At 33.3% G+C, this 22,355-nt stretch overlaps 3 protein-coding genes across 3 annotated transcripts; all 3 read left to right on the top strand.

Moving 5' to 3' along the window:
- Positions 1-2,307: 2,307 nt before the first annotated feature.
- On the top strand, positions 2,308-3,822 carry LOC115950317 (germin-like protein subfamily 1 member 20). The gene is made up of 2 exons (XM_031067535.1): positions 2,308-2,434; positions 3,287-3,822. Exons 1-2 carry the CDS (start codon positions 2,308-2,310, stop codon positions 3,820-3,822), a joined length of 663 nt encoding a protein of 220 aa, XP_030923395.1.
- An 8,511-nt stretch (positions 3,823-12,333) lies between these two features.
- On the top strand, positions 12,334-13,961 carry LOC115988849 (germin-like protein subfamily 1 member 7). Its single transcript, XM_031112510.1, has 3 exons — positions 12,334-12,366; positions 13,112-13,196; positions 13,426-13,961. Exons 1-3 carry the CDS (start codon positions 12,334-12,336, stop codon positions 13,959-13,961), a joined length of 654 nt encoding a protein of 217 aa, XP_030968370.1.
- Positions 13,962-21,083: 7,122 nt separating this feature from the next.
- Positions 21,084-21,963, top strand: LOC115984352 (germin-like protein subfamily 1 member 7). The gene is made up of 2 exons (XM_031107401.1): positions 21,084-21,198; positions 21,428-21,963. The coding sequence occupies exons 1-2, from the start codon at positions 21,084-21,086 to the stop codon at positions 21,961-21,963; spliced, it is 651 nt and encodes a 216-aa protein (XP_030963261.1).
- The last annotated feature ends 392 nt before the right edge of the window (positions 21,964-22,355 follow it).

Raw genomic sequence — 22,355 nt, 5'->3', positions numbered from 1 at the left:
CCACTTGCACTTTAGATTATTTGATGATTTGTTTATGCCTCCATGATTTTGCATGTAATTTGACCTAATTAATCAACTTTGGTTATTAAATTAATTAATTGAGGTCAATCTATAACCCAACAAAGTGGATAGTTCCCTAGATCATATTCATGTGACATCTTCCTACCATTATGTCTCAAACTTTGATGGTTTTAAACTTGTAGGGAACCTTAATATATGAGAAATATGATAGGATAGCAAACTCCACATTTTTGTAGGAGCTAATCGCTTGGAATGAACGAATTTCTTTTCTAGATTTGCTATTTTGCTTTCCAACTGGCCGTACTCAGGGGACATATTTTCTTTGATTGAACATAGACTCTTCTTTCATCATTATCGACTAAATAAAGCTTAGTGATTATCTTGGTGAATAAGCTTGGTGATCATCAGTATAATATGATAAATATTAAATACTCAGTCTTGGTGATTTTGAGCATTTCACCAAGATAGTCACCAAGCTTATTCACCAAGATTGAGTATTTACGTACACACTTGTAGGCTTTTATTGGTGATTATCATGTGCCTATCTTAACGGTTGGGTTCAGGGCATGGCTTTCACAAACCCAAAGCCCCAATACACTCCAATGACTCTTTCGTACTCACAAAACAAACTCACTTTCAACACACAACCATATATACCTTTCAACCCCAAAGAAATCTATCAAACTACTCTTTGAATAAACCCACCCCATGTTCTTCTAAGAGCTTTCTTCTTTTCCCACGTGGAAGGACCTTTGGGCAAAACTCACCAAACCCATTGCAACAAGCTTATATATATAAGGCTTCAATTCTACTTCTTGATTTACAAGGAATACCTAATTACTTTTTCAACACAAATTCTTTTTTTTCTTTTATAGAGTCTCCTTATCTTCACACCAAAGAAACCCAAGCCCAAACTAATTAGGAATTTGTGGCAATATTTAACATAATACAAGGGAAAATAATGTAACACTTCTTTCTTTTCTTTTCTTTTCTCTTTTTTTTTTTTTTTTTTTTTTGAGCGGGAAAAAAAATGTAATACTTAAGTGATTAAAGATAATTATTTGGGGAAATTACATACATGGCCAAAGTTTATATTCCGTTTAAAATTATGTCTCAAGTTTTTAACTTTGCTAGTTAAAGTCCTAGACTTGTGAAACCTTTTTCCAATTTAAAGCCCATGCCCATATTCGTTATTCATTTACAATATTCTATTTCTAGGCGGTAATAGAGTAGAGAAAAATAGAAAATTGATGACAATACTTTGTGTTTCACTTGCCTAAACAATTTCAATTTTTGGCAGTTTTTGTGCTTTGGAACAGGGCCGGCTCTATGGTGGAGCAAGAAATGCGACTGCTTAAGGCCCCAAGTAAAAAAAAGGCCCCCAAATTTTAACCAATAGGATTATTTATAATCAATAAATAAAATAATTTTTTTTATTAGATGAAAAACAAATAAAAAAATAGAGAAAAATGCAACGTCGTCTACAATATTTTTCACAACACTTTTACAACTAATGCTAAGTAGCAGGTTGTTACAGCCTATTGTTGATGGCAAAAAAATAATTATAGTGATATTTTCAAATAAAAAACAAAAAGCGGTTTAAAATCTAGGATTTGTTGTAAAAAATATTGTGAATGTTGCACTTCTTAAAAAAAAAAAGAATAATAATAAGAGTTTAATTAGCAAACTTTTACTAATTTTCATCTAAATCTACCACTAACACTACTGTTTTACTTACCACTATCAATCTACCACATCAACAAGTATGAAAAATTTTGTCAAATTTTTTTTGTCTTAAAAATTCCAAAAAAAAAAAAAAAAAATTCTATGTAGTTCATGTTAATTAGTAGTAATTTTGCATCTAAATTAAGATGGTCAATTTTCGCCTTAGGCCCCCAAATGCATCAAACCGCCCCTACTTTGGAAGTAGTATATGATTGATGGAAATAGTATGACGTTACTATTTCCCCATCAGCTGCCTAATACGGTGGAACATTTCACTAATTAAGGATAGAGTCAATGTATGGGAACTTCAGTCATTTCAACATATTATGGGTTTCTTTGTGGGTTTTGCCCATGCAACGATAAAACTTCACAATGACGTTGAAGAGGTCCAATTTGAAGTAATGGTTGCCATGCAAGTCTCTTATATTACTCCGTTTGTGAAATACAATAGACCAGTTCACTGACTCCTCTCTATAATAGACATATCCCCGCATGCTATATTCTCATCCCTCATCCGAGCAATAATACGCAGAGTACTATACTATAACATAACCCCAAAATATGGTGAAAGGTATTCCTTACCTTGTTACTTTTGCCATTTTGGCTTTGGCATTTTCCTTTGCTTCAGCCTATGACCCTAGTCCTTTGCAAGACTTTTGTGTCGCAATTAACAACACCGATTCTGCTGGTATGTACATGCATGCTCTCTGCTTATTATTATTAGCAGTACGTAGTAGCAAGGGCGGAGCCAGAAATTTTGGTTTGGGAGGGCCAAGTTGTAATGCTAATATGTTAGTTAAGACAAACTTCTACACACACATGTATATAAATTAATTTACTAAGAGAATTTATCATTTTCTAAATTTTAATGAGTATATAAAAGTCATGTATTTCTTCTATTAGACATGTAGAAAAATTTATCATTTTCTACATAGTTTAATTTGTTAACCCTCTTAAATTATATGATTTTAATACAATTCTTTTTTCTTTTAAGAGCATCATTGAAATAACTCAAAATTTAGGGGGGCCAACTTCAATTTTTACATGCTACACTTTTAAAAATGTAAATAATATATACATAGAGGCCGTTTGGATTCAGCGTTTTCCGCTGAATCCAAGCTGCGTTTTCTGAAATTTTTTTTTTTTTTTTTTTTACTTTAGCTGCACATTTTGACTAAATCAATTGTGAACAGTGCATTTGTGCACTGTTCACGGACCCACAAATTCCACTTTTCAGCAACTTTTTCATTAAAAATAGGTCCCACGATACTATTCACATATTTAAAAATTATTTTGCTACAGTTTTTTCAGTTTCAGTTTTCAGTTTCAGCAAAAATAAGCTCAATCCAAACGGACCCATACTATAAAATAATTTTTTTAAAGTTTGGGGGGGCCTTGGCCCCCCCACCTTTGTATGTGGCTCCGCCAATGCGTAGTAGTATTATCATCTGCATTAGATTTTTTCCATACATGACATGCTATTGTCCATTGTTACATAACTGTCTTATTTCTGACAATAACAAACTTTTTTTTTGTGTAGTATTTGTGAATGGAAAATTTTGCAAGCACCCAGCTACTGTCACAGCCAACGATTTTTTCTTCTCCAGACTCAATATTCCTGGAAACACAGCTGCAAATAAACTTGGATCAAGTGTCAATCTTGTGAATGTCGACAAATTTCTAGGTCTCAACACTTTAGGCATATCTTTGGCTTGCATTGACTTTGCACCATATGGCCTGAATCCTCCTCACACTCACCCTCGCGGCACTGAGCTTTTGGTAGTGATAGAGGGTACTCTCTTAGTTGGATTTGTCACATCCAACCCAAACAAACTCTTCACCAAAGTTCTAAACAAGGGAGACGTCTTTGTATTCCCAATTGGTCTCATTCACTTCCAATTCAACATAAGAGAGACCAATGCTTTGGCCTTTTCCGGTCTCAGCAGTCAAAATCCTGGGGTAATCACCATAGCAAACACAGTCTTTGGATCAAATCCTCTCATCAATCTTGATGTTCTTATTAAGGCCTTCCAATTGGACAAGAGTGTAGTTGATTATCTTCAAAAACAATTCTAGTCATTCTACTATTCGGAAAAAAAGTATATGTAACAAGGATGGCAAAGGCAGTGCAATTAGTGCATATATCTTGATTTTGATTACGCCTTGGATGCATAACGTTTGAAATTGCAAGCACCTAACTATTAAACATAAACGGATCTAAATTTTATTTAAAATAAATAGAAATTTTAGTTTCATGTATACAAACGGGAGGCCAAATTAATTTAGGGTTCAGTAGCACCTATGTCAAACATTCCTAAAGGTAACATTAAAGCAACATTTTTGAGTGTTAAAATAGTGAGAGTATTGAGGTTCTACAACACTAGCAAGCATACTCCTACAAGTGAGAAAGAAAGGAAGAAATGAAGAAAGTGCCTTTTGCATAAGATGTTGTAGTTTAATGTATGTCATGGTGTAAATGAAGCCTGATTTACTCATATTAATGGAATTGGCAATTGCTTTTTCTCTAATCCTAAAAAATGAAATTGGGCAATTGCGAAATAGCTAGATTCTAAGGTATTTGGAGTGTTTTTGTGCTTTGGAAATAGTAAACACGTGCTTGACTTTTTTTTGTTTTTGTTTTTGTTTTTGCTAAGAATAAAAACTTTTATTATCTGAAACAAGATACAAAATGAGCATCCTTCTTGATTACATCCTGAAAGCTTGGATTTGTGCAAAAATACAAGAGCTTTATGGCTAGATAGCTTTTACTCTAACTTATACTAAGTGCAGAATAAGAGTAAATAAGCACAAAGAACCGTTATCACTACCCTAAGCCATATTCATCCATTATCAACAATAAAAGGAAAGCTTAAAGAGTAGGGAAGAGAGATACAAACACAAGATAACACCGAGACGTGTTATCGAATAGGAAACCAAAGAACTCGGTGAAAAACCTCTTCGCGACTCTCCAAGTTGAAATCGATCCACTAGAGAATAAAGTTGGAGTACATGAATAACAAAAGATCCTTCAAGCCTAGTCTATCTCATATATTTGAGCCCTCCAAACTCCTGCTACCAATTAACTTCTCGGAACCTTGTCTTCTCTAGTTTTCCGAACCCTGCAATTCAGCTTGATTGCATCTGTCAATGAATAGCTCCTTCCAATGCTTCCCAGTAGCACCAAAATCTCACTTTACACTCAAAACATATGTGTGATAAGTGTTTGGGCTAGTAACCTCTCAAAGATATAGAGATGGAGAGGTAGGAGTTGAGGAAAACCACAAGGAATGTGTAAATGATTGTGGGTATGACAATCTCTAACTCTTAAGTGTATTTTCTAGGGTTTTCTTCTGAAAAACACTTCTTGAAATTTGTGGGTAATGAGGGTATATATAGTGTGGGTAAAGACATGGTAAAACAAAACATAACTTTTTGATAAACAAAGAGTTTCGCGGGTCCTTTGCGGGTTGACCTTACTTGCGAGATACTAGTGAAAACATATAGCCTGGTGCGACTCTTCATCTTCCAGTCATGTGCTCTACACATGGCTCTTTTCAAGCTTCTCGCGAGACAATTGCGAGCTAGTTGTGAAATCCAATTGCTCATCCTTTGAAGCTAGAGTCTTCATCGATCTCTGACACTTATCCCTTACAATTAATCCCACATACATACAGGGAAAAAATGATTAAAGAAATTACAATCAAATTTGGAACGAAATTAAAGCCAACACAACATAGTTGGAAATTACAACTTTACACATCCAAAACATAAAGAGGAGCTGGACTGGGAATAAAGAAGCCAAAAAATCAATTTGAAAAGGACTAATGGTTAAGAACATGAGCAGCCTTGTTAGCCTTTTTAGAAACCTAGTTAAAAGAAAAAGATGGAACTAAAGACGGAGACAGGACTTTAAGTTAAGGGGGGTGGCTTTGACCTTTAGCTCGGTGGCTTCTTAGTCACAAAGTTGTTGTTGTTGTTGTTGTTGTTTTTTTTTTTGTGTGTTCGTCTACTGGGTAGAGACAAAATTATTTAGTTTAAAACTTTCTTAAGGGCCAGTTGTTTGTTTGAGTAAAATTGGTTAATTAGACTTAATTTTTTTTAGCATTACTATTGGTGATTTTTGTTGTTGCACAAATGTTTTTAGGCTAGTATATGTTTTTTAAGAATTTAGATCTATAAATTTTATAATGGCCTTTAAAATGAGGAAAATGCTAGAGAGATATTGCTGATATAGTGAGTGATTATTGATAAGTAAAAAATGATGTAAGTAATAGGCCTAGATGCGAACCGATAAGAATTTGTAATCCAACAATTTGTAAAAATGTTGTAGATAAGTTTATAACTGTAACATTACTTTAAAAAGAATCAATGATATTGTGAAAGGAGGCCAAACGTAATTTTATAGAACAAAATTGCTAAAATTAATGCGTACACACACACACACACACACACATATATATATATATATATATATCTATATATACTAATATCTTTTTTAAAAAAATTTTAAGGGGGGGGGGGCGGCGGGGGGGCATTGCCCCCATGGTCAATGTATGCCTCCGTCCCTGGATGGAACTAAACTAGCTAAATACTTAGTTTCTTGAAAAATATTATTATTTCTCCATGGAACAGAATCGGTAGAGAAAGTTAGACCTTGGACGCAAACTTGACAGTCACTTTCAAAACATATATTGATAAGTTTTTGCTTCATGGCAGTAGAAATTGTCCATCTGAGTGCCTCAGCCTCAGCTTGGACAGGGACATTGGTGTTCACTTTGATGGAACAAGCAAACACCAAATTCCCTCTCTAATCCCAGGCAATCATGGAAATAACTGAGTCAAATTTTCCAACAATAGCTTCAGAATTTATCTTTGTTCTCTCCCTTTTGGATTATTCCAACGAGTGACCAAAACTGGAGAGGAAGATGGTCTGCAATGATTCTTGGACATAGTCATCTAGTGCTCATGGAATTTTTTTTGAAAAGCTCTTTCCAAATCTTCACCTGTTGGCTTAATTCCTTCATGGATTACTTTGCTACTCTGAAAGTTTAAATAGTGTGTAAAACACATATGAACGTTTAAACCCCCAAAAACAAAACTACCAACACAAGCTTATAATCAAACAATATATGTGCGGAATATGAAATATAAGCTATAACCAAATAGGTAACACACTCTAAACCATAATTAATCACAATCACAACAATAATTAAAAGGTAAAGAGAAAGGAAAGAAAGATGCAAACACAAAGATAACATGACGATGTGTTATCGAAGAGGAAACCGAAGTACTTGGCAAAAAACTTCTCCACCGTTCTCCAAGCGATCAATAATCCACTAGAGAATGAAGTTGGGATACATGAATAGCAGAAGACCATCTAAGCCTAATCTACCCAGTGCACCTAAGCCCTCCAAGCTTCTTGCTCCAATAGGGTTACGCCGAACCTTATATTCTCTAGCTTATCGGATCTCGCAATAGCCCATTGCATCAACCAAAATGAATTGGTCCCTTTTGAACTACTTCCCAAGCACCAAATGTCACGCCCCAAACCCCAAAGAGTCCAAAGTATGGGAAAGATGTCTCAAAGTACCTGTAGATCTTTTCTTTTTGATAATACAATCCACATAAATCATATCAAGTACCAACATCAAGAATTATCATAATAATTCCATTGAGTATACTCTTAAAGTAAGTCAGAGCTCTAAGAATTAATTACAGTGACCATTGGCCACAAAAGAAATGAGGTCTAAATAAATAATTACATATCAACAGCTTGTCCCATTAGTGGGAATAAAGTCACAACCACTATAATATACAAAAGAATGAGTCAAGCCTATTCTAAAATGTACATCATCTAATATCTCTATTACAAAAGTTCAGCCTCCATCAGTAGTTAGTCTAACTACTATTAGCCACCAAAAAGCTGTCTCAAAAGATTATTTCTTACTCTGAAAAGTTTAAAAATAATGGAATGAGACAGAGCCCAGTAAGTAGCATAATTAATGGGGGTGAGGGAAATGCAAGTTTCATGATAGTAACAATTTACAAATCATGTTAGTAACAATTTACAAATCATGTTTTTAATTTGGGAATTTCCAAATATTTTCTACAAAACCATTTCCAAAAATAATATGACAAGGTTGAATAAATTGACACAGCACAAAGTTTCTCAAGATGTTCTCATGAAATTACATACTATATATTCCTCAAAATATCTCAACATGAAACTACATACTATACACTGTGAGCAATAACAACACCGTTCCAAACCAAAAAATCTAACCCAAGGCCACATGACAATCGCTGACACAAAGCCGAAATTGATCTGTTGACACAAAGCCAGAACTCATTGCCGACACAAAGTCAAAACTAATCTGCTGAAACAAAGCCGAAACTAATAACCATAACAAAGACGGGTGCTAAGATACCAATGTCACACAGACTATAGTATTTAGCTAGATAATCACCGGGTAATCACATGTCACAGTACATGGGTAGAACATAAAGATCTCACAAATTACCTTTAATTAAAAATACATAATTCACTTCCAAGTAGTTTCATAAAATATTTGAATGCCCAAGATATTCACAAGGTTCACAGAGCCTTCAACTCATTTCTTGTCAAAAAGATTTTGTATTAACTTCCCAAATAACATAGGTCAAGATAAAGCATCTTTATATTTTTGCAAATAATGCAATAAATCCATAAAACGCATTCTCAAGAATTTAATCAAAGATGCTAGTCTTTTCCTTGCTAACAAATTATGCAATTCCCCGTATGCAATAAGAATATGCATTTTCATATATAATCATATATAGTAGGGTCACAACACAACACCTTTTAGAAAAACATAGTTCCATCATTAATTTTCCAAAATGTGTTTGACCCAAAAATGATGTTTATGCAACATGATTATTTTCCAAAAATCCCATTAAAAAGCTACTTACTTCGCAACCCGCAAAAGCCTAATTTTCCAAGCTCCAAAAGAAATTAGCTAGAACCTAAACAATACCAAGCAAACCTATCAAAATAAGCATAAAGCTTGAAATTGTATCTAGCTACATATTAGGAATTGCCAAATAAGCAATAAATTAGGCAAGCCTAGATTTAGCCTCACAAATAATATTTTCCACTTCTAAAGTTTCTCAACCAATTACTTTATAAGGCATAGACTCCCATTATACTCATGAATCATTCAAGGTATTATCTCTAACATCAAAACCTCAATAATTTATGAATAGTTTCCACAAGGTTTTCACAACATCATCAAGAGATCCATGACACCAAAATCACAATATCCTTCCAAACAAACAATTTAAATCTTTAACTAGCTCCAAATAAATTATAAAATTATATTCACAATTTATTTCACAAGATATACCTCAAAAATCCTAAATTTTCACCATTCTTAAACCTTAGTTAGCCACCACTAGTAAAAGATGGTGGAGATGGTGGAGGATGAACACCGGTGAGAGAGGATGAGAGAAATGTTTGTGTTGTGTTGAGAGAAAATGATAAAGAAAAGAGTAGAAGACCTTAGTTGACTGGCCAAAGAGGGAGAGATATGAGTGATATTTGTGTGGTGGGGAAATGAGTGGGGTAGATGGGCACGTGTGAATGCAAATAAAAATCTGACCATCACATTTTTTTTTTTTAATTGGGACGTTACATTCTTCCTCTCTTATAAAAAATTTGTCCTCGAAATTGTACATAGTAGACTTAGATCTCTTTTCATTATGCACCTTATCCTTATCAAATAAGAGTCACAGCCTTGCAACAATTTCATTCTCTTTACTAAAGTTGATTGAACTTTTAACTAGCCAAGTAGGCCTCTGAATGGCCTATACAACCTCAACTCTCAACCCTTCTAGATCAAAAATATTTTCCTTTAAGTCATATGCAAAGCAGCTGAATAACCAGAGACTTTCTACTAAGCGCACCAATAATGACATAACCTTATGAAGGTGATAGTTAATAGAGCAATCATAGTCCTTAAATAATCTAAGCCATCTCCGTTGTCCCATATTTAGCTCATTCCGGTTAAGTAAATACTCTAAACTTTTATGATCCATACAAATATCATATATTTCATACAATTCATGTCTCCAAAATTTTCAAGCAAACACAACTGTAGCTAACTCCAAGTCATGTGGGGAAATCTTTCTCATGATTCTTACATCCTACTAAGATCCAATGTAATTCCATCCTTAGGGATCACATAACTTAACAACACTACTTGATCCAACCAAAATCCACACTTCCTCAATTTAATAAACCACTTATTTTCTCTTAATATTATTATTTTCCACACCTTTTGCTCAAAAGAGCCTCATGAGAAGACTAGGAAAAATCAGCTTTGCCCTTGAAGTTGTCCTTGTTTCATCAGCAGTTATGGAGTAGACATGAGCACTAATATCAATGTAAGTATTCTCCCGAAGCTCCATGAGAAAAATGGTTCTAGCATTACTGATGGTGGTCATCTTCTTCACTGGGTACAGGTTGAACATCATAATGTATGTAAGACATCGAAGATCCGATGGAAAAGCTGTAGTGTTGAGACATCTGCCTTCTCGAACACCACTGATATGGGATTGAAATGTTTCAATGGATAGCATTCTGTCCTTGTAGTGAGTGAAATCATGCTCTAGATCCTCAAAACCAAGAACATCATCAATATCTTCCAAGACAATGGTGAACTCATTGCCTCTAATCCAATAGTTGATCACCAAGGAGCTTGTCCTAACCTCTATCTTGAAAATAACTTGGGATAAAGTAATCTTTCAGTTTTGTCAAGTCCACAAAACGCTCTGGGATCATTGGAGCCTTCGCGTAGAACTGATTGTATCTTTCAAAGTGTTGGATAGAGTGGAACGAGTATTGTCCATTTTCTTCCTTTTGTTAGCACGATGTGCCGTAGTCTTCTTCTTTGGAGTCATCTGCAAAAACATAGTAGCAAAGACCACAACACAAGGCACAACATATGGAAACACCAAAGATTAGTAACAAGTTAGTAACAATAAAATGGACTAAGGATAGGGCCAAAGATTAAACTAAAGCATAGTTCAATAGCAACAAGACATGAGAGGGCACAAATCATCAAAGCACAACAGAGTCTTGGCATTAAGTCCACAAACATACCATAGTGTGTGTTGTGTTAACAAATAATACCATGTACAACCTAGGGCATAGTGAAAAACATATAACCAAACAAAAATTCATAATCATCGAAGCAAGGTCAACCCTACAAACATTGTATACCATGAAGTCCATAGTAACAAAGGGAATGTCTATGAGACATTTTACCATGAGCATGAAATGCACAACATAACACAAACAAGGTATAATACTCAAAAGTGAGAAGCATGCATTGATTTGGTTTTAGGACATAACACCTTTCTTTTTTTTGGAAAAATGTTAGTGGGAATACTCCGAAGGTGCATTTTCAATCTGTCGTGAATCTTTAAGTTCCAAATCCCCCATTGAATTGGTTACTCATAGCATTATTCAAGGAGCATGATTCTCTCTATTTCCAGTCTTCTCTAATTCATCTAATTTACAATTAAGCTTTTATTTTATGTATCCAATAGTGTATAGAGTCTTTTGTAATTCATTTAATTTACAATTAAGCTTTTATTTTATGTATCCAATAGTGTACAGACTGCATGCTATTTAAAATTTTAAATGACATGCCGGTTTATTCATCTTAAAATCTGTAAAATATAATATGAACCATGAAATAGATCAATTTCAAATGGAGACATTATTTAGAGGGCATGGTGTCATGAAAATTATAATTTCAGTCCACTTTGGTTCATTTGGTCTATTCGGTCCACTTCAGTCCATTTTGGTTCACTTTAGTCAATTTGGTCCAGTTTGGTCCATTTGATCATTTGTCGACTAATTGAGCCTTAAATTGTATCTTTTTTTTTTTTTTTTTCAGTTTTTGGCGCATAAATTCATTTTTTTCCTAATTTTTGAGTAGAAAAATATGAAATTTGATTTTATTTGGGTCAAATACTTTAGTTTTAGGTTAAAAATACAAACAAAATAAGCATTAGAAATTAGAGATATGAACCCTTAAAAAGTAATAAAAATGATAAATATTCACAAAATTACCTTAAAATTCAAATGTTTTCCATGGAATGAGAGTGTACATTATTTTGTATATGTGCAAATTAATCAACCAATTATGATATATTTAAAAAAAAAAGTAATTTTAATAACATTTTCTCAATTTATATGAAAAAATATTATAATTGTGTAATTTAAATCTTTTTATTTAATTACATTTTTCACACACACACATGTATGTATGTATGTATTGTTGTTGAATGCAAGATATATTATATGTTCCATTACATAAAATTTATAAAAATATAAATTACTTTTAAATAACACATGCACTATTTAACTTAAAAATTTTCCATCATATTTTTAACAAATAATTATATTGAATTTTCCATAAGGGTATTCTATGAATGACTTAAATTGAATTTGTTTCAGGCATGATAAAATGATGTGTTTTGTGTAAAAATAAAAAATAAAAAATTAATTCAAGAAGAATCAAGTTTCGGTTACATGCTTCAATGCAGCTAATCTTTAATTTTGTCGTAAAAATGGTTGTCTCCTTCTTGTTCGGTTGACAGATAGATTAATCCTGAAATATTGTTCTTTTCCAACATAATTTTGTTTTCTAAAAAATATTTGGTAAGTTGTAAGCTAATTGACTTCATGTCTAAACAGTGAAAAACCTTTTAACTCCATACCAAATACACCAATACATGAAGAAAAATTAAAACGGGGGAAACGGCAAGAATATTATCCCACATGCCTTGGTAGTTGTTGGTTCTACAAAACCATAAAATCTAATAATTAACCATTAAAAGTATTTAGTACCCACCAATTAAGATAAAGTCAACAGTATGATTTCGAACCATTCGACTCAGAGAACATAAGCCAAGCATTGGTAAATTGCATATCCCCAACTGCTGAACATTTCACCAACGATCCGGACAGAGTCAACATTCAGGTTTATTTGTGGATTAGACCAAAGCAACATTAAAACTTTACAATGGCATTGAAGAGGTCCCATTTGATTGGTTTTCAAACTATGCAGTGCACGACAAGTAGTGGTTAAAGAATGGTTCATCCATTAAATAAAAAAATATGGTAGTAGTTGAAGAATTACCAAGTTATATGCTTCGTTAGTGGAAAAACATGGACTGCTTCAGTGACTCCTCTCAATAAATAGACATTCCCATATGCAATGTTTCCCATCCCTAACCATAGCAAGAATACGCAAAATACTACACAGCGAAAGAAATAACTTCAAATATGATGAAAGTTGTAATTGTGGCCATTTAGGCTTTGGCAACCACCCTTGTTTCAGCTTATGACCCTAGTCCTCTGCAAGACTTTTGTGTCGCAATTAACAACACCGATTCTGCTGGTATGTACATGCATGCACTCTCCTTATTATTGGCAGTACGTAGTAGTATTATCACCATCGACAAGTTCTTTCGAGATCATTATAATGAAGTTCTACACATTAATGAAATTATGCCGATCGGCTTTATCATCTGCATTAGATTTCTTTTTTTTTCCCCTACATGACATGCTATTGTCCATTGTTACAGAACCGTCTTATTTGTGACAATAACAAGCTTTTCTTTGTGTAGTATTTGTGAATGGAAAATTTTGCAAGGACCCAGCAACTGTCACAGCCAATGATTTTTTCTTCTGCGGACTCAATATTCCTGGAAACACAGCTGCAAGTAAACTTGGATCAAGTGTCAATCTTGTGGATGTAAACAAATTTCCAGGTCTCAACACTCTAGGCATATCTTTGGCTCGCATTGACTTTGCACCATATGGCCTGAATCCTCCTCACACTCACCCTCGCGGTACTGAGCTTTTGGTAGTCATAGAGGGTACTCTCTTAGTTGGATTTGTCACATCCAACCCAAACAAACTCTTCACCAAAGTTCTAAACAAGGGAGACGTCTTTGTATTCCCAATTGGTCTCATTCACTTCCAATTCAACATAGGGAAGACCAATGCTTTGGCCTTTTCTGGTCTCAGCAGTCAAAATCCTGGGGTAATCACCATAGCAAACACAGTCTTTGGATCAAATCCTCCCATCAATCCTGATGTTCTCATCAAGGCCTTCCAGTTGGAGAAGAGTGTAGTTGATTATCTTCAAAAACAATTCTAGTCATTCTACAATTTGGAAAAAAGTATATGTAACAACGATGGCAAACCGCTAGATAGTTTGAATAAAGTTTGCCTGGTTTCCCTTATTGTAATGCCTTAAATATAAATATATATATATATATATATATATTTATATATTACAAATAAAATGGTTTCTTATTATTACTATTATTCTTTTGTGCGTGTCATTGTGTCATGGCAAAGGTAGTGCGATTAGTGCTTGAATAAATCTTGATTACACCTTGCATCCATAAAGTTTGAAAGTACAAGCATCTAGCTATTAAATATAAGCAAATTTAAAATTTATTTAAAAATAGATAGAAATTTTAGTTTCATTTATACAAATGGGAGGACAAATTTAGGGTTCAGTAGCACTTATTCTATGTCAAACATTCCTAGTGGTAACATTGAAGAAACATTTTTGCATTTCGATCAATTTCAAATGGAAACAATTATTTAGAGGGCATTAGCATATTGTCATTGAAATTATTAAAAGAAAGGACATCCATATAATATCTAAACGTTGAAACTTAAAATTTTTTGTTGTTACGCTCCTGTTAAGTCACATTAACTTAGCATTTTGATTAACTTTGGTCCATTCGGTCCATTTAGTCTATTTTGGACTATTTGGTCTAATTAGGACCATTTTCATCCATTTTGGAATAATTGGGCCTTAAATTGATTCTTTTTGTAGGTTGCCGATTTAGTTTTGGGCACAACAATTCATATTTTTTTCTAAATTTTTGGGTTGAAAAGTTTGAAATTTTATTTTATTTGGACTAAAAAATACAAAAAAAAGGCATTAGAAATTAGAGAAATCGACCTTAAGAAAGGAATAAACACGATAATAATTAAATATTCACAAAATTACATTAAAATTCAAGTTTCAATGATATATAGATTATACTTATATTTGGAAAAAAAAAATGATACAATTCCAAATTTATATAATAATTCAAACTCAATATAAAATGTTACACACTTACACGTGTACCATGGAATGGAGGTGTGCTAGATTGATTTTTGAGTCTTTAGGGGCTCAAATTTGGGCCTACGTGCTGGGTTTTGTTAAAATGCTTGGGTCTGATGGTTTCATGTGTAAGAAGGTTATTTTTGGGTTTGAAGAGGGTTGGTGGTGTTTTGGCCTTGTGGGTTGACTGTATTTTTGTCCAAGGGTTATGTGCAAAGCACATGATTAGGTGGGCCATTGGACACATGTTGCTTTCTTTTTGCTGTCACATAACCTATTATATTGCAATTGCTGCATACTAGTGTGCAACAAAACCTTTTTAAACCTCAGATCCAACAAAAGGCAGAGCAATTAGCGCACGAATAAATCTTGATTACACCTTGGATCCACAATATTTGAAATTACTAACACCTAACAATTTTTTTGTTTTGGTTTTTTGATACAAGATATAAATTCTGCTTTAACCTAATCTAAGTGTATACCTGTGTGAAGCTTTCTCTTGGGGACTTGAACCCTGACCCTTGCCCTCCACATCCTACAAGCACTTATACTTGTAGAGTAACCATTGCACCAAATGTGTGCACTAGTAGCACCTAACAATTAAATATAAACAGATCTATTTTTTTTTTTTTTTTTTTAAATATAGACAATATATATATATATATATATTTCTTATTTATAAAAATGGGAGGCCAAATTTAGGGCTCTGTAGCATGTCTTCTATGTCAAACATTCCTTGAGGTAATGTTGAAGCAACATTTTTGGGTGTTGAAATAGTAAGAGTATTGAGCTTCTATAACACTATGCATTTAAACTAAGGTAACAGGGAAAAAATTATACTAGTGAGAAAAACATGATACTTAAGGGGTTAAATATTGTGAACCTTTATATGTTTATATTGTACTTACAATATAAATTTACATTGTAGACAAACAAAAAGTGGCAAATGTTGTACACATTTGCTAAAAGTGGTAAATATTGTACATTTTTTGCTAAATATGAACAACGTTTGCCACCCTTATTATCTCGACAATGTAAATTTATATTGTACCAGACAATGTAAAATAAAAAAATTCTCAAATATTGTTAGAGTTACATGGTCCAAGAAGCCCAAACCATTGTAGGTTCATGTGCTTGTAGAACAAACAAATTAATCGTGACTTAGTTTAGGGCTAACCTAGAGTAGTTCTCTAGTATATAAATCCTACTTTTGATCATTCTAATTACAAGATTTTTATAGTATTCGGTTCATATTATATGTAATTGGCTAATTTTTTGACAAAATGCACTTTACTTGTAATTTGGTAGATCTAAGATGGGTGTAATACATCAAGAAATATGTTATTCAAGCACATCAAGTGTTCGTATTAAAAGACATGAAGATTGGTCCAAGAAACAAGTAAAGAAAAGCTGTTCATTAAGTTTCGACAGATAGCTCGACAGATGCCTGCTATTGAGTCCTAATATGAAGCTTGGTAGATAGCTCAACACTAGCTTGATTTATCGAGAATTACGATTTCAGAATTTGCAAGTTTGAAATTCGGCGTAAACTTATGTATTTGTTTAGGGTTTCTTTTCTCATAACTCTAGTATATAAATCCTACTTTTGATCATTCTAATTACAAGATTTTAATAGTGTTCGGTTCATATTATATGTAATTGGCTAATCCTTTGACAAAATACACTTTACTTGTAATTGGGTAGATCTAAGATGGGTGTAATACATCAAGAAATATGTTCTTCAAGCACATCAAGTGTTCGTATTAAAAGACATGAAGATTGGTCTAGGAAACAAGTAAAAAAAAGCTGTTCATTAAGTTTCGATAGATAGCTCGACAGATGCCTGATATCGAGTCCTAATATGAAGCTCGATAGATAGCTCAACACCAGCTTAATCTATCGAGAATTACAATTTCAGAATTTGCAAGTTTGAAATTCGGCGTAAGCTTATGTATTTGTTTAGGGTTTCTTTTCTCACAACCCTAGACATATATAAGGCTTATTTTAAGAGCCGTCTCACATGGATACAAAGTGCAAGAGATTTATTTTCTCTGTGAGAAGTTACTGCGTTTGTACGTTATAGGATTTTGTAACTAAGTGCTTCCTAATCTTCATTGTTGATGAAGTGAAGAACTTTGCTGTCAACAACATCATTCAAGTTGCTGGAGTTAGTCATGTGCTAGGATCTGTTCCTGGATGGAACTAAACTTGCTAAATACTTAGTTTCTTGAAAAATATTATTAATTCTCCATGGAATAGAATTAGTAGAGGAAGTAAGACCTTGGATGCAAACTTGACAATCACTTTCAAAACTTTCATTGATAAGATTTTGCTTCATGGCAGTAGAAATTGCCCATCTGAGTGCCTCAGCCTTAGCTTGGACAAGGACGTTGGTGTTCACTTTGATGGAATAAGCAAACACCAAATTTCCTCTCCAATCCCGGGCAATCATGGCAATAACTGAGTCAAATTTTCCAACAACAGCTTCAGAATTTATCTTTGTTCTCTCCCTTTTGGATTATTCCAATGAGTGACCGAAACTGGAGAGGAAGGTGGTCTGCAATGATTCTTGGACATAATCATCCAGTGCTCATGGAAATTTTTTTTGATAAGCTCTTTCCAGATCTTCACCTGTTGGCTTAATTCCTTCATGGACTATGCTTCTCAATTGCCATAAAAACTCTAATATAAGAGCGACATAAATTATAAACATATATCTTGCCGCTGTTTGTCTCCCATCAGGTCTTTGGGAAGATTAACAAAAATATTAACTAACTGATGTGGAATAGAGAAAGGAAGTTCCATGACTTTTAGCCCCCCACAGCTCCGAAACCACAACACTTGTGCTACTTGACACCTTTGAAACAAATGTATAGTTGATTCAGGTTCGCAACCACACAAAGGGAATTTTACATGAATATTTGAATCAAACCAGGACATAGCACCTTTTTTTTTTTTTTGGAAAAATGTCAGAGGGAATTCTCCATAGGTACATTTTCAATCTGTCGTGAATCTTTAACTTCCAAATACAGCCATTGATTTGGTTACTCATAGCATTATTCAAGCAACATGATTCTCTCTATTTTAAGTCTTCTCTAATTCATCTAATCTACGATTAAGCTTTTACTTTATGTATCCAACAGTGTACAAACTGCATGCTATTTAAAATTTTAAATGACATGTCGGTTTATTCATCTTTAAAATTTTAAAATATAATATGAACCATGAAATAGATCAATTTCAAATGGAGACATTATTTAGAAGGTATAGTGTCATGAAAATTATAATTTCAGTCCACTTTGGTCCATTCGGTCTATTCGGCCCACTTCAGTCCATTTCAGTTCATTTGGTTCACTTCAGTTCATTTGGTCCAGTTTGGTCCATTCGATCCATTTTCGACTAATCATGGGCCTTAAATTGTTTCCTTTTGTAGGTTGTCTTTTCAGTTTTTGGCGCAAAAATTCATTTTTTTTCCTAATTTTTGAGTCAAAAAATATGAAATTTGATTTTATTTTGGTCAAACACTTTAGTTTTGGGCTAAAAATACAAACAAAATAGGCATTAGAAATTGGAGATATGAACCCTAAAAAAGTAATAAAAATGATAAATATTCACAAAATTACCTTAAAATTCAAATGTGTTCCATGGAATGAGAGTGTACATTATTTTGTATATGTGCAAATTAATCAACCAATTATGGTATATTTAAAAAAAGTAATTTTAATAACATTTTCTCAATTTATATGAAACAATATTATAATTGTGTAATTTAAATCTTTTTATTTAATTACATTTTTCACACACACACACATGTATATATGTATGTATTGTTGTTGAATGCAAGATATATTTTATGTTCAGTTACATAAAATTTATAAAAATAGAAATTACTTTTAAATAACACATGCATGCACTATTTAACTTAAAAATTTTCCATTATATTTTTAACAATTAATTATATTGAATTTTCCATAAGGGTATTCTATGAATGACTTCAGGCCGGCCCTTCCACCAGGCCAATTAGGCAATTGCCTAAGGCCCCCAAGTGGAAGGGGCCCCAAAATTGGAAAAAAAAAAAATTTAGTTTCAGATGAATTAAAAATATCCGGCATATCCTTTTAACTAGAAAACAAAAATTTTGATAGATCCGGTTAAACATTGGTTCTAAACAAAATCAATTGCCCAAAAATAACATTATTATCCTCTAGACAAACCAAAAATCAACAAGATAAACTACAAATCTGGTCTAAGAGATTAACCACGAAACAATCACAAATCAAAACAAATTAAAAACCTCAAATCCCTAAAATTTTTACCTTTCCTTTTGCTTCTTTCTCTTCGCTCTCCGCCTCTCTCATTCTTTCTCTGATTCTCTCCACTGTTGCTGTCTGCTTGGCTCAGTGGCTCAACTGCTCATGCTTGAAGCTTCCTTTGATCTAAATCATTTGTATTTTGGGCCTGTATTTGCGTTTTGATTGATTTTGCATCTGCAGGTTTTGAGTTTTCGGTATCAAAGTATCACCGTATCAGGTATAAAGAATAAAGGCTTGGGCACTAGGCTTTCTCTTCATTTTATTTGTTATCCTTATTTTGGGCCTGTTTTGTGTTTTGTTTATATTGAGTTTAGTTATGGCTGGCTCATGGCTGGACATTTCACGTTTGGTTTGGTTTGGGCCTTCAAGTATTTTGTTTCGTTTTATTTTTATTTTTTTTAAGCTCGCGATTTTTGGCTGGCTCATCACTGTATCAGTTTTTTATTTTTTTATTTTAATTTTTTAATTTTTTTTTTTAGTGGTAGTATATTGAATAAGTCTTTATTTATGCAGGTTGAGATTGCTAAAAACTTGTTATTGTTCGATGAAACTACAACAATACTTTTTATATAAATCAAGTTCTATTTCTCATTTGCTCTACACTTGAAAGTTATTTTTTACTTTAGTCTTTATAAATATATTGTTTGATTAGAAATGTCTACGAGAAAATATGTATCTGGATATGAAAAACTTAGGAAAAGAAGAAAATTTTAATTAGTCAATTTGCATCTCAAAAGACAACAAAAATAGATTTTAAATGAATTATATTATAATATAAAAATATTAAATAAAAATTAATTTAATTAATATATAAATATAAAAAATGCCTCATTTTTAGTTCTCGTTTTAGGCCCTAAAATATCTAGGGCTGGCCCTAAATGAGTTAAATTGAATTTGGTTTAGGCATTGATAAAACGATGTGTTTTGTGTAAAAAAAATAAAAAAATAAAAACTAATTCAAGAATCAAGTTTTGGTTACATGCTTCAATGCAGCTCATCTTTAAGGTGTCTGCCACAGAATTTAGAAATGGTTACGTAAGTTCTTCTACGTAAAGATAAAAGTTATAAAAACGGAAGTCATAATAAGGTGTATGATAATTTTAATTTTGTCGTAAAAATGGTTGTCTGCTTCTTGTTTGGTTGACAGATAAATTAATCCTGAAATATTGTTCTTTTCCAACATAATTTTGTTTTCTAAAAAATATTTGGTAAGTTGTAAGCTAATTGACTTCATGTCTAAACAGTGAAAAACCTTTTTAACTCCATACCAAATACACCAATACATGAAGAAAAATTAAAACGGGGGAAACGGCAAGAATATTATCCCACATGCCTTGGTAGATGTTGGTTCTACAAAACCATAAAATCTAATAATTAACCATTAAAAGTATTTAGTACCCACCAATTAAGATATTGTCAACAATATGATTTCGAACCATTCGACTCAGAGAAGATAAGCCAAGCATTGGTAAATTGCATATCCCCAACTGCTGAACATTTCACCAATGATCCGGACAGAGTCAACATTAATTCAGGTTTATTTGTGGATTAGACCAAAGCAACATTAAAACTGCACAATGGCATTGAAGAGGCCCCATTTGATTGGTTTTCAAACTATGTAGTGCACGACAAGTAGTGGTTAAAGAATGGTTCATCCATTAAATAAAAAAATATGGTAGTAGTTGAAGAATTACCAAGTTATATGCTTCGTTAGTGGAAAAACATGGACTGCTTCAGTGACTCCTCTCAATAAATAGACATTCCCATACGCAATGTTTCCCATCCCTCAACATAGCAAGAATACGCAAAATACTACACAGCAAAAGAAAGAACTTCAAATATGATGAAAGTTGTAATTGTGGCCATTTTGGCTTTGGCAACCGCCCTTGTTTCAGCTTATGACCCTAGTCCTCTGCAAGACTTTTGTGTCGCAATTAACAACACCGATTCTGCTGGTATGTACATGCATGCACTCTCCTTATTATTGGCAGTACGTAGTAGTATTATCACCATCTACAAGTTCTTTCGAGATCATTATAATGAAGTTCTACACATTAATGAAATTATGCCTAACGGCTTTATCATCTGCATTAGATTTCTTTTTTTTTCCCCTACATGACATGCTATTGTCCATTGTTACAGAACCGTCTTATTTGTGACAATAACAAGCTTTTCTTTGTGTAGTATTTGTGAATGGAAAATTTTGCAAGGACCCAGCAACTGTCACAGCCAATGATTTTTTCTTCTGCGGACTCAATATTCCTGGAAACACAGCTGCAAGTAAACTTGGAACAAGTGTCAATCTTGTGGACGTAAACAAATTTCCAGGTCTCAACACTCTAGGCATATCTTTGGCTCGCATTGACTTTGCACCATATGGCCTGAATCCTCCTCACACTCACCCTCGCGGTACTGAGCTTTTGGTAGTCATAGAGGGTACTCTCTTAGTTGGATTTGTCACATCCAACCCAAACAAACTCTTCACCAAAGTTCTAAACAAGGGAGATGTCTTTGTATTCCCAATTGGTCTCATTCACTTCCAATTCAACATAGGGGAGACCAATGCTTTGGCCTTTTCTGGTCTCAGCAGTCAAAATCCTGGGGTAATCACCATAGCAAACGCAGTCTTTGGATCAAATCCTCCCATCAATCCTGATGTTCTCATCAAGGCCTTCCAATTGGAGAAGAGTGTAGTTGATTATCTTCAAAAACAATTCTAGTCATTCTACAATTTGGAAAAAAGTATATGTAACAACGATGGCAAACCGCTAGATAGTTTGAATAAAGTTTGCCTGGTTTCCCTTACTGTAATGCCTTAAATATATATATATATATATATATATATTACAAATAAAATGGTTCCTTATTGTTACTATTATTCTTTTGTGCGTGTCATTGTGTCATGGCAAAGGTAGTACGATTAGTGCTTGAATAAATCTTGATTACACCTTGGATCCAGAAAGTTAATTTGAAATTACAAGCATCTAACTATTAAATATAAGCAAATTTAAATTTTATTTAAAAATAGATAGAAATTTTAGTTTCATTTATACAAATGGGAGGACAAATTTAGGGTTTAGTAGCACTTATTCTATGTCAAACATTCCTAGAG

Source organism: Quercus lobata, chromosome 1 (genome assembly GCF_001633185.2).
Source record: "Quercus lobata isolate SW786 chromosome 1, ValleyOak3.0 Primary Assembly, whole genome shotgun sequence".
Classification (NCBI taxonomy): Eukaryota; Viridiplantae; Streptophyta; class Magnoliopsida; order Fagales; family Fagaceae; genus Quercus; species Quercus lobata.
This window is presented reverse-complemented; position numbering and strand designations above follow the sequence as displayed.